The sequence below is a fragment of the Peromyscus leucopus genome, chromosome 2 (genome assembly GCF_004664715.2).
Source record: "Peromyscus leucopus breed LL Stock chromosome 2, UCI_PerLeu_2.1, whole genome shotgun sequence".
Taxonomy (NCBI): Eukaryota; Metazoa; Chordata; class Mammalia; order Rodentia; family Cricetidae; genus Peromyscus; species Peromyscus leucopus.
Window position 1 is genome coordinate 110,411,170 of NC_051064.1, and position 12,547 is coordinate 110,423,716.

A 12,547-nucleotide genomic window follows, 5' to 3' on the forward strand; every position below is an offset into this window, starting at 1 on the left:
TGTATTCAGCTTTAATGGCATCTAGGGAATCCTAACTCAGTCCTCACCCCTGCCATAAGTGACACCCGTCACTAAACTTCTTATCTTAAAAACAATGACAACCACTATTGGCAGGCAGTAAAGAGAAAACAGGTTACAGGGACTTGCAGGTGACATCCAGTCCAGAGTGGAGGAAGGTTAGAGTTTATCAAGGCCTGGTGTCCTTCCCTACCCGTTCTCTGTTAGGAGGCCGTGCGCAGCCTGGAAGCCTGGATGAGAGCCCAGGCTCCAGAACTGAACGCGGGCCACGGGTCCCAGCCCTGCCCTTCACTCCCCTCTTAGGCAATGTTCCGAGTCTCAGATTCCCCGTTGGCAAACAGAAGTGATAATACTTACATTATAGGGCTAGTCTAAGAACCAAGAGTCGAGCCAGGTGTGGTTGCTCATTCTTGTAGAAGTCAGGGGGGGAGAGTCTAAGGTGAGCCAAGACAGTGAGTGAGCTACACGGTGAGACCCTGTTTCAGGGGAAGAAAAGAAAAAAAAAGAGTTTTTGACGTGTAAGGAGGTTGGAATTGTGGTATATACGAAACAAATTCAATAACTATAATTATTGCCACGTTTATGCGTATGTATGTAGAAAGGCATGTATTTATGTGAGAGCATTCATGTATTCTTCTTTTCTTTTTCCCCTTTACTCTGTGTAAATGTGTGTGAGAGAAGTGTATGTGTGAGAGACAGACAGACAGACAGACAGACAAAGCCAGAGTTCATGTATCTTTCTATCTCTCTCTTTTTACCTTTGTTTGTTTGTTTGTTTGTTTGTTTGTTTTGAGACAGGGTTTCTCTGTGTAGTCCTGGCTTTCCTGAAACTCCTTCTGTAGACCAGGCTAGCCTAGAACTCAGAGATCCATCTACCTCTGCCTCCCAAGTGCTGGGATTAAAGGTATGTGCCATCACCATCTGGCACCCCTGTTTATTTATTTATTTTTATTTTTTATTTTATTTTATTTTTTGGTTTTTCAAGATAGGGTTTCTCTATGTGGTTTTGGTGCCTGTCCTGGATCTTGCTCTGTAGACTAGGCTGGCCTCGAACTCACAAAGATCCACCTGGCTCTGCCTCCCAAGTGCTAGGATTAAAGGTGTGTGTCACCACTGCCTGGCCTCTATGTTTAATACAGTGGCTTTTTCTGTCCTCTGATCTTCAGGCAAGTTTTATTAGGGTACACAATGTATCACCACAGGAAACTGAAACAGGAAGGTTTAGTAACTCTCCACCTGGAATTGCTTTGCCTGGGATTAGAACCCATGGCTTGGAATCTGCTTTGCCTCAGACACCGCATTGCCTCTCGTAAAGTTCTAGAGTGCAGGGTCTGATGTCCAGCCAGTGCTTAATAAGCAGTAGCTACAGTCAGGGTAGAATTTCCTTCCCCTTCCCTTCTCCACCCAAGGAAAAGGGGTTATGTTAGCGAGCTGCGTGTGACTCAAAAAGGGCATTCCAACATGAGAAAAAGCTGCCATGGAGCCCTCCAAGGTCCTGGACAATGGCATGCTTTAATCAGAGTCTGGCTGTAATTGCTAGGAGGGGCCTGTTTTTGCAGGAGGTGCTAATTGAATTGTTCACTGATTTTCACATTGGAAGGATGGGTGCCTTGGCTTCGCATGCTCTAGGGTTGGTCACTCCAGAAGCAGGGAGACAGTCTTGGGAGTGCTGCTCTTTAGGAGACCTTCCAGTGATGGTTCCCAGGAGCTGCTAACAAGCGTGTCTGCTGCCCACGCAGAGTTATTTATGTGGGGAAGAAACTAGTGTGAGGTCAGCTCAGACACTCCTGAGCTGGAAGTCTGTATTTTAGAGACAGATCACTGGACAGCATGCAGAGCAGGATAATCTGTACCCAGGGCATTTTAATACATTTGCTAAAGAAATCAGTGTCAGCTCTTGTTTTGCTAGGGAGGAAAACGTGTTCTTCCAGGGGAATAGTTGGATTTTATTTGATCCAAAAGCTCAGCGTACTTAGACATGTTTTGGTATGGCTCTCTGAAGTATTTCAGTTACGTAATTCAGTTGTTTCAACTAGTAGTTTTTAGTCATTGAGTCCTGTAAAACCATATAGGAGACATATATATATATATATATATATATATATCTCACCTACTGTGTGTCGGGTGCTGTGCCAGGCCCAGGAAATACAGAGCAGAAAATGGGTGTGAAGCAGCTGGGTGGAGGTGGCGCATGCCTTTAATTAATCCCAGCACTTGGGAGGCAGAGGCAGATGGATCTCTGTGAGTTCGAGGCCAGCCTGGTCTACAGAGGGAGTTCCAGAACAACCAGGACTGTTACACAGAGAAACCCTGTTTCAAAAAACAAAAGCCGGGCGGTGGTCGCGCACGCCTTTAATCCCAGCACTTGGGAGGCAGAGCCAGGTGGATCTCTGTGAGTTCTAGGCCAGCCTGGGCTACAGAGTGAGTTCCAGGACAGGCTCTAAAGCTACACAGAGAAACCCTGTCTCGAAACAAACAAACAAACCCTCCCCCCCCAAAAAAAAACAAACCCATGAAGTACCCTGATAGTGTGCTTGCTAAAGACTTGATGGAGACAGAACTGTCTGTCATTTGCAGTGTCCATAGCGGCCACCATCATCTATGCCTATGCCTGGCTCGTGCCCCTGGCTCTCTGGGGCTTCCTCATGTGGAGAAACAGCAAAGTGATGAACATCGTTTCCTACTCGTTTCTGGAGATCGTGTGCGTCTACGGCTACTCGCTCTTCATTTATATCCCCACAGCAGTGAGTACCATGCCAGGTGGAGTCAGCGCAGCTGTTTGGGGTGGAAGATTCTACAGAGTATTCCACGGAGGGGGGGGGGGGCTCGTTATTTCCATCCTGCTGCTCCCACGCCCCTGGAGGTTCCTTTTGCATGCAAAGTGCAGGATGAATGGGTGCGGGGGAAGGCAAGGGCTCTGGCTGTGTGAGGAGCCCTGGGTTAGCACCATCCACCGGCATGCTGGTGGAGTGCTCTCGAAGCCACATGGCAGTTCACATCCCGCTGCTGAGCAGCTGGGGGTGGGGGCTTTGTAGGCATAGGAGCTGGGGATGAACAGACACCTCTGAACGCCCCCTCATGCTCTCGCCTTGTCCAGGTGCTGTGGATCATTCCCCAGAGAGTGGTTCGCTGGGTCCTCGTCATGATTGCCTTGGGCATCTCGGGCTCTGTGCTGGCAATGACCTTCTGGCCAGCTGTCCGTGAGGATAACCGGCGCGTCGCCTTGGCCACCATTATAACGATCTTGTTGCTTCACGTGCTGCTGTCCGTGGGCTGCTTGGTACGTCCTGACGGTGCCCTCGTGGGGCGCTTTTAAACGTTGATTTATTGTGGGTGTACCGGTGTAGGCACATGCATGTAGAGGTCAGTCAGCTCTCTATTTCCATCACATGGGCTCTGGGGATGAAGCTCGTTCCTTTAGCCTTCCCCGAAAGCATCTTTATCTGATGAACCAGCTCTCCAGCTCTCTGGGTGTGTATCATACACAAGTGTCAAAACTTTGCAAAATCCTCAAGCTGTTAGATACAGTAGCTCTCTCTCTCTCTCTCTCCCTTCCTTTTTTCTTTCTTTCTTTCTTTTTTTTTTTTCCCCAGACAGGGTTTCTCTGTGTATCCTGGCTGTCCTGGAGCTCACTCTGTAGACCAGGCTGGCCTCGAACTCACAGAGATCCACCTGCCTCTGCCTCCCGAGTGCTGGGATTAAAGGCGTGTGCCACCACCGCCCGACCACTGTGGTTCTTTTAAAACTGACACTGTGACCCAGACATCAAGACTGTCCTGGAAGGAAGGTGGCAAAGGTGTGAGGACTGGGTTGTAGTGTGTGGCTTTCCTGGCTTCTGTGATGTGGTTAAGATTCAGTGTCTGGCCCGAGAGGTATGAGTGGCCACATGTCTCTCTACAGGGCTGGGGAACAGGATGGGGGACTCTGCCTGCTGCTGCCTTTTTGGTTTCCTGTCCATGGCTAGACAGATGTTGGACATTTTAAAGTTTCCTGGCTGGTTAGAATGAAGGGAAAAAAAAAAGATTTCATGGGTGGGAAGCTTAAGATTGGAGTCAGTCATAGACAAGTGGATTGTTTCTGAGGCACACAGTATTTGAAGGCCGTTTGGGTGGGCCTGAGTGCCCTTTCTGGGGGAGCGTATGCTTTTGAGTCATGCAGGCCCAGCAGAAGCTCTGTTGTGTGGTATCCGTGTGAGCCTGGCCGTGGTTCTGTGCTCCTTGGAGTCCTGCTGCTTCACCTGTGATCTGATCTGACTGGCGACTTCCCCATAGGCTGCCTGAGAATCAAACAATACATAGGAAGCGTGTGACCTAGAACTTGTCCACTCACTGCCTCCAGATCTGTTTTTTTTTTTTTTTTTTTTTTTTTGGTTTTTCGAGACAGGGTTTCTCTGCGTAGTTTTGCGCCTTTCCTGGAGCTCACTTGGTAGCCCAGGCTGGCCTCGAACTCACAGAGATCCGCCTGCCTCTGCCTCCCGAGTGCTGGGATTAAAGGCGTGCGCCACCACCGCCCGGCATTGTTTTGTTTTTGTTTGATCCTAAGGAGACATGCCCGAGCTCTAGAGATGCTGCAGTGCCCCTGGGGACCCTTCCGTCCCCTCTCCTGCTGACACCTCCCTCCTCCTCTGTGTTCTTTTTTTTTTTTTTTTTTTTTTTTGGTTTTTCGAGACAGGGTTTCTCTGCGTAGCTTTGCACCTTTCCTGGAGCTCACTTGGTAGCCCAGGCTGGCCTCGAACTCACAGAGATCCACCTGGCTCTGCCTCCCGAGTGCTGGGATTAAAGGCGTGCGCCACCACCGCCCGGCAAAGAGCTTTTTTTTTTTTTTTTTTTTTTTTTTTGGTTTTTCGAGACAGGGTTTCTCTGTGTAGCTTTGCGCCTTTCCTGGAGCTCGCTCACTTGGTAGCCCAGGCTGGCCTCGAACTCACAGAGATCCACCTGGCTCTGCCTCCCGAGTGCTCTCCTCTGTGTTCTTAACATTGTCAGGTGGGCTGAGGTGAGGAGGAAGACGGAAGAAAAGAGAGGCCATTTTTAAGTCTGTGAGGACTAGAGAGGAGCGGGACACATTGAATAGTGGACCAAGGAAGTGTCATTGTCATCATTAAAGACACATTTCAGCTGGGCAGTGGTGGCGCACACCTTTAATCCCAGCACTCGGGAGGCAGAGGCAGTCGGATCTCTGTGAGTTTGAGGCCAGCCTGGTCTACAGAGTGAGTTCCAGGACAGGCACCAAAGCTACACAGAGAAACCCTGTCTGGAAAAACAAACAAACAAACAAACAAACAAAAAAGTCACATTTCAGGGGAGATGGCTCAGCTGTTCAGAGCATGGGCTGCTCTTGCAGAGGAACTGGGTTCAGTTCTTAGCATCCATATGGAAAGTCACAACTATCTGTAACTTCTTCAGTTCCAGGGGATTCAATGTCGTCTTCTGACCTCCATGAGCACCAGGCACACATGTGGTACACATACATACATGCAGGCAAAACCCTTTTACACATGAAGTGAATTTAAAAAAAAAATTGGAGGGATAGGGATGTGACCTAATGGGTAAACTCACTTGCTGTACAAGTGTAAGGACCTGAATTCTAATTCCCAGCCCCCACATATAATCTAGGCATGTGGACATGGTGGCATGCATCCTTCAGCCCCAGCTCTTGGGAGGCAGAGGCAAGCAGATCTCTGTGAGTTCCAGGTCAGCCAGAGCTACATAGACCCTGCCTGACTCAGGGAAAAATGCTTGGCATGACTCCATGTGCCTGTGACTCCAGCATTAGGGGCTGGAGACAGGTTGATCCTGGGGGCTCACTGGCCTGTCAGCCTTACTGAATGGCAAACTTCCAGTTCAGTGAGGGAGCGCATCTCAAACCAATAAGGTGGAAGGTATGTGATGTTTCGTCCTGTTTTCTACTTGAACATAGCATGTGTGAATCTGCATTCACACACACACACACACACACACACACACACACACACACACACACACACCCCAAATCAAATCAAATTAAATGGTAAAAGGACCCATTTTGGGGTTGGGCCATAGCTCTGTTGATACAGTGCTCGCTTAGTCTGCACGGGATCCTGGGTTTGTTTCCTGTACCACATAAACTGGGTGTCATGGTGCACACCTGTAATTCCCTTACTTGGGAAGTAGAGGCAGGAGGAGGGAAACTTCAACTTCATCCTCAGCTACATAAGGAGGTCAGACAGACCTTACCTAAAAAAAAAAGTCTGTGGTACCTGTGCCAGGACCTGCAGGGTCTTTTACTGCCTAAGACACCCCCTTCTCAGGTAATGGTACTGAAGGTGGAATTTTCCTGCCCATCTTGCTGCTCAGGAATTTTCTAGAAGAGAGCCAATGATGAGATGGCTTAGTGGGTAGAGACGCTTGCCGCCAAGCTTCATGACCTGAGTTCGAGCTCCAGGACCCACCTGATGGAAGGAGCGAACCAGTTCCTTCACATTGTCCCCCGATCTCCACACATGCTCTGTACCTCTCGTGCTTGCCCCTACACTAATAAATACAATTTAAAGGTAAAATACTTCTCTAAAAGAGAGCATCATTATGAAATGGAAAGAGCGCTGACCTGGGAGGAGCTCAGGGATGTAAACTGAGGCAGCTTAGCTGTCACAGCCCCAGTTTTCCTTTCTGTCCGGGCTTCAGTGAGAGTCAGCACGTGGCAGGAACCTCCTCCTCTACTGGAAAGGGTTCTTCAGGTCACAGGCGTCAGCAGAAGTTCCCAGGGCCACTCTGCTGCAAAGTGTAACCTAATGCTCTCCCAGGAGTGACCCAAGGTCACACAGCTCATAAGTTGACTAGGGCTCTTGTTTCACACTGTGACCCTGGCCTTGGTTGGTCCTCTCCCTGGGCCATCTGTGGCCTGAACTTTTCATATCGCATACACGGCTAAGGTAGGAGGAAAGCACATTCCACTCAGCTCTGAAAAGTCTCCTGATCCGGGCGCCTTGGGCTGTGGGCAGAGGTGTCCACCAGGGGAAGGGCCCTTCTGGTGGAGAAGTTGCTGTGTCCTGGACAGAGGGAGGGAGCCCTCAGTGGTCAGATGTTGAGCCAGGGCCCTGTGTTGGACATGGCTTCTCTCTTCTGGGAGGGAGGGGTCATCAGAAGAGAGGAAGCCAGGGGTCCAGTCCTGCTCACCCAGCCCGGCTTTGGTCATTTCCCTACTCTGGACTCCTTTCTCTTCCCGTAGGGGAAGGGGCCGGTCATGCACATCATAGCACTGTCGGCCTGGTTGGGAGGACTCGATGAGATATGCAGCATGAGAATTATGACAAGTTAGCCCGGTCTGGTGACTCATGTCTGTCATCCCAGTACCGGGAGGCTGAGGCCCAAAGAGGGCCACCAGCGTGTGGCCTGCCTGGGCCTCAGAGTGAGCTCTATGCCATTCGGAGGTCTGCAGCAAGACCCTGACTTATGAACAAGGAGCTGCTGGGAGGGTGACTCGGTTGACAAAGTGCTCCCAGAGGACCCAGTTCAGTCCCCAGAACCCATTTAAAAAGAGCTGGGCGTGGTGCACGCGTGGCATCCCAGACCCGGGGGAAATGGAGACAGGGGGGTCCCCGAGGCTCACTGTCAGGCAGCTGAGCCTACTCGTTTAGTTCTAAATTAGTGAGAGACCTTGTGTGTTTTTGAAAGGGGAGGAGGAGAGTGCCGGAGGAATACACTTGAGCTTGGACCCTGACCTGCACACACATGTTCACCTGTCCCTACACACCGCATACAGGTGAACATGCACACAGACACATATACACAGAGAAGGAGAGAAAGAAAACTCTATCTATTCATGTAATCAGAAGACATCATTATTATTGAACGTGGGGGCAGGAGTTGGCTGGAGTCACTTGGGCTGAGGGGTACCAGCTGAACCAGACAGCCTAGCCTGGCCTTCTCCCTCTCCCTTGGGAAGCCCGGGCTGGTGTTTTTGTCTGAGTGCAGTGATGTGTGTGGCAACCCCACACCTGCTGAGGCTCCCCCAGGACTTGTCTTGAAAGTGATCTCCACACACACCTGGCGGGGACAGCGGAGGAAGCATCCAGAGGGTGGGTCCTCAGTGGGGTTTTCGAGAGTCAGACAAGCCTACATTTGAATGAGCACTGCTGCCCTCAGAGAGACCGGAGCCTCCTGGCCCACAGTGCCTCAGGACGGGCCGCGCCGGGCACAGACGCTGCCAGATCACAGGCCGTGTAGAGACTAGAAGAGAGTGCCTTTTAGAGACCATCTTATCAATCTTTTTTTTTTTTTTTTCCTCAAGACAGGGTTTCTCTGTGTAGCTTTTCGCCTTTCCTGGGACTCACTTGGTAGCCCAGGCTGGCCTCGAACTCACAGAGATCTGCCTGGCTCTGCCTCCCGAGTGCTGGGATTAAAGGCGTGCGCCACCACCGCCCGGCTCCATCTTATCAATCCTTTTACAGATAAAACTGAAGAGGTAGGGAGAGGCCGTTCTAGAGCCACAGTGACAGTGGCCAGTGCAGGTGAGAGACCTGGGCCATCCGGCTCTGAGGCTCAGATAGTCCTGAGGAGAGTTTCCTCCAGCGGCCGGAAGAAATCATTCCTTCTCTTGCTGACCTACTCAGTGCTCCTGGAAGAGGTCCTGAGGAGCCCAGGATAGCATGGGTACCCTGGCCTCTGACTCACTCATGTCCCCCACACAGAGGAATTTCCTCTCTTTGTGCCAGAAAACAGCTATAAGAAAAGCCTTTAAAAGTAGGTTTGCCCTGGGGATGTGATAAGCTAGAAGGAGTATATGGGATCAGGCAAAGAGAAACAGGAAGAGATCTGTTAATAGTGTCAAGGCTGGAGCAGTCTGGGAAACCGGCGCATGTTGTGTTAGCGCCCTCTTCTGGCTTAATAAGGGCAGAGCTGCTGGAAAGAGTTCTTTCCTTTGCCTGAGCCACCAATGCCAAGGGCATCCTGAGCCTCCGGTAGCGGTAGCGCTTGGTATAGTAACAGTTTCACCTTCCCTTTGAAGGGAAGCTCAAGGCTAACAAGATGGCTGTTTTTTTGGGCTAACACTAGCGTCCTCGGACCTCAAGCAGGAGGGAAGGTCTTTGCTGCCTTTTCTCTCCCACCACCTCCCGACTCCTGACCGCTAACCTGGGTGGTGAGTGGAAGCGCTCCTCACACTCTTCATTTCCAAGTACTAGGGAGTGAAGCGCGCCCAGCCCTTTCTTTTCAAGGTCCCTGCAGAGAGGCAACCAGCTGGTTCAGCAACAGCCGGCTCCTAAGCCTCTCTAAGCTCACTATCATGCCAATCCCGATGAGACGCAGGGGGACACAGACACAGTAGTTGCAAAGGTGAGCTTTGGAGCCAGGTGAGCAGAGCTGTGAGTCTGGCTCCGCTGCTCCTCCATGCCCTACTGATGGTCCACGTCTCTGTGAGCCTCGGTACCTGCACCTGTCAGGTGAGGATCATTGTAACAGCCCCTCAGGGTCGTTGGAAAGATTCAGGCGTACAACATAGCGCACACAGTGAACGCGAACTAAGCTTTAAAAGGTTGAGCGAGATAGACAGACATACAGACAGACTGGTGGCTGCAGTTTGGTATGATGACAGATGTGACGGGGGAGGAAGGGGACCCCAAAGACTGTTAACGTGGCTTCTGGAAGAACACTCACCTGGCTCCCTGCTGTCTCTCTTTTCCGGCAGGCTTACTTCTTTGACGCCCCAGAGATGGATCATCTCCCAACGACCACAGCCACTCCCAACCAGACAGTCGCAACAGTCAAATCCAGCTAACAGAGAACGCAGTTTTCATGGCGTGTGGTACGCTACAAATGGGCAGGGGCATCAGCTCTGCGTTAGCATGAGGGACAGGAGGCTAGACCCTGTGTCTTTCTGCACACCTTCGTGTGGGTGTGTTTCTGTTGTAGAAGATTGCATTTTGAAGTCCATGTCCTGTCTCCCTGCAGAGCTGGGAAGCGTGGGCTCTTAGATCCCGGGCAATGGAGTCCGCTGTCATTATACTTACCTTGTCTACTTCCTGTGTATTTTCCAGTGGCACAGGAGGGTTCTTCATTTCTTAACTGCCCTAGTGATTTTTCTGTATCTCTGAAACCCGTGTTCCGATCTCTTGAACGACCTCCTGGAGTCTCTAAAGGCTTCCGAACTTTTCTGCCTCATTTCTTCAGGGCCTTGGAGGTTCTCCCTCCATGAATGTTAGCTGAGTGGGTTAGAGTGCAAGGAAAAGATCCGGCATCATAACATAGGCTTTGCTCCCTCTTCTTCCTCCTTAGTGGACCAAGGCTGAGCCTTTTTTGGTTGACAAGTTCCCATGTAGCCCAGGTTAGCCTCCAATTCACTGCATAGCCAAGGATGACCTTGAACTCTTGCTCCTCATCCTGCTGCCTCTGGTTTTCAAATGCTGGAATTACAGCTGTGTGCCATCATGCCCAGGATGCCTTCCCCCACTTCCCTCTGGGTGAGGATTGAACCCAGAGCCTTGTACAAGCTAAGCAAGTCTGTTATCCTATACACTCCATGGTGAGCTTTGGCAGGGAAGGGCAATAATTAGTTAGGGTGCTATTTCTCATGCCAAGCATCTGGGTCTCCACCTATATTTGAGTTTTACAGAGTAACACACATTAGTGAGTGGGTAAGGATGGCTGAGGATCGACACTTAACGTTTTCGTCTGTTTCTTGAGTTTTCGAAGTTGGTTGGGCTTCTCCACACTTCAGTGACTTTCCTACCCAACACTGTGTTATCTTCTTCCAGATGACAAAACAAGGTGGAAGATCTCCCACTTTTTTTTTCCTCTCCTCTCCTAGAGAGACAGAGATGAAAGTGTGATCAATGGCATTTACGTACTTACGTTATGAAAGAAATTAAACCTTTAGTCAAGAGGAACATTGGAAAGATATCAAAAAGAGAAGATCAGGTCGTAAAACAAAACTTTTGCTGCCTCGGTCTCCCGAGGCCCCACACAGCCCTCCACCATGTCACATGGTGACTGGCACCTTCCGACACTGTAAATGCCTCCCGCTTCATTCAGGATAGGGGAAGCGTCTTTGTGTGGCACCCGCGGTGGTACTGACCACGGCACAGTGCCGTCTGTCGTGACCAGACTCACCTAGATGCCCCTGCCGCCCTTCGGCCGCTCTCCTCAGCTCACAGGCTGAAGCAAAGGTGCAGTTCATGTGCCAACCACCCAAGGCCTCTCAGGGCTGGCAGGAGCATGGGAGTCTCTCACGTTGGTGTCTCTTTACAGGTCCTGGATTTTCTCCTCTTCCACGCTGAACATCTGGTCATTGCTGTTGCTGGAATGCATCCACACTTGCAATTTCATTGTCTAGAACATTCCTCCCTTCCCACAGATGTCACTTACCTGGTGATCCTGTCACTCCTTATATTATGGATACTTTTGTGCTCAGAACACTGACTGTCCGTGTGTCTGTCTGCCTGTCCTCTAATGCGTTCAATCATTCAGCCATCATTTGCCCTCTGTGGACCAGTGTGGCTCCCTGATTAGAATCAGCTCCTCGAGAACAAGGGTGGATTTCCTTTTCTACCACATAACCTGGTATACAGCAAGTGCTCAGTAAATGTTCGTAGAGCGAGCACACTTGGCCTCACTGTGGGCCAGGAACCTTTACTCTGTTCTGTAAAGACTGCTTGCTGTGCCTCAGTTCCTGTCTGCCTGAGCTGCTGACTCCCAGGGCAAAGGGTCTGTGCAGTGACCAGTGGGCTAGCCGTCAGATAGAGTTCAAATGGAAGCTTCTTCCTACCTCATGCTTCCGAGGTGCCTTTGAGCCATAGGTAACTTATGTGTAAGGTGAGGACTACACGGCCTATCTGCGGAGGTCGTGGTGGAGCTTGGCGACAGTTTATAAACCCCTGAAATGAAAGCCACCATCCTCCTGGCTGGTAATTTATATTGAAATTTGGTGATCCCCATTGATACTTTATCTCCCCTTCATAAAATGTGTGGGGATTTTCTTTCTCATTGACGAATTCCAGTTGTAAGCCCTTCAAGTTAACAAGATGTGATGGTTAAAGGTGCCTCCAGTGGCCTGGGAATGGCTCCCTAGCTGAGGCCTTCCTTTCTTCTCAGGAATATGCAGTTTAGACTCGAAGGCCAGAGGAGGATGGTTCCTGTCCTCATCTGTGTGAATGAAGCTAAGACCAGAGAGTACAGTTCCTTGCTCACAGCCACCCCAGTTTGGTGGCAAACCAGCACACACCTGTCCTGGTCTGTTTTACAGACCCCACACCTGTCCCGGTCTGTTTTACAGACCCCACACCTGTCCCGGTCCGTTTTACAGACCCCACACCTGTCCCGGTCCGTTTTACAGACCCCACACCTGTCCCGGTCCGCTTTACAGACCCCACACCTGTCCCGGTCCGTTTTACAGACCCCACACCTGTCCCGGTCCGCTTTACAGACCCCACACCTGTCCCGGTACGCTTTACAGACCCCATACCTGTCCCGGTCCGCTTTACAGACCCCACACCTGTCCTGGTCTGTTTTACAGACCCCACACCTGTCCCGGTCCGTTTTACAGACCCCACACCTGTCCC

General features: G+C 50.7%; 1 protein-coding gene across 3 annotated transcripts in view; it reads left to right on the forward strand.

Moving 5' to 3' along the window:
- Yipf1 (Yip1 domain family member 1) overlaps positions 1 to 12,547 on the forward strand; it is a 33,699-nt gene that overhangs the window by 17,168 nt on the left and 3,984 nt on the right. For all 3 annotated transcript variants that reach the window (XM_037202784.1, XM_037202783.1, XM_028888313.2), the window contains 3 exons: positions 2,596 to 2,762; positions 3,116 to 3,298; positions 9,679 to 9,795. In XM_037202784.1, the coding sequence (XP_037058679.1) occupies positions 2,596 to 2,762; positions 3,116 to 3,298; positions 9,679 to 9,768 (440 nt within the window). In that variant the 3' untranslated portion in view covers positions 9,769 to 9,795. The remainder of the gene's footprint in view (positions 1 to 2,595; positions 2,763 to 3,115; positions 3,299 to 9,678; positions 9,796 to 12,547) is intronic.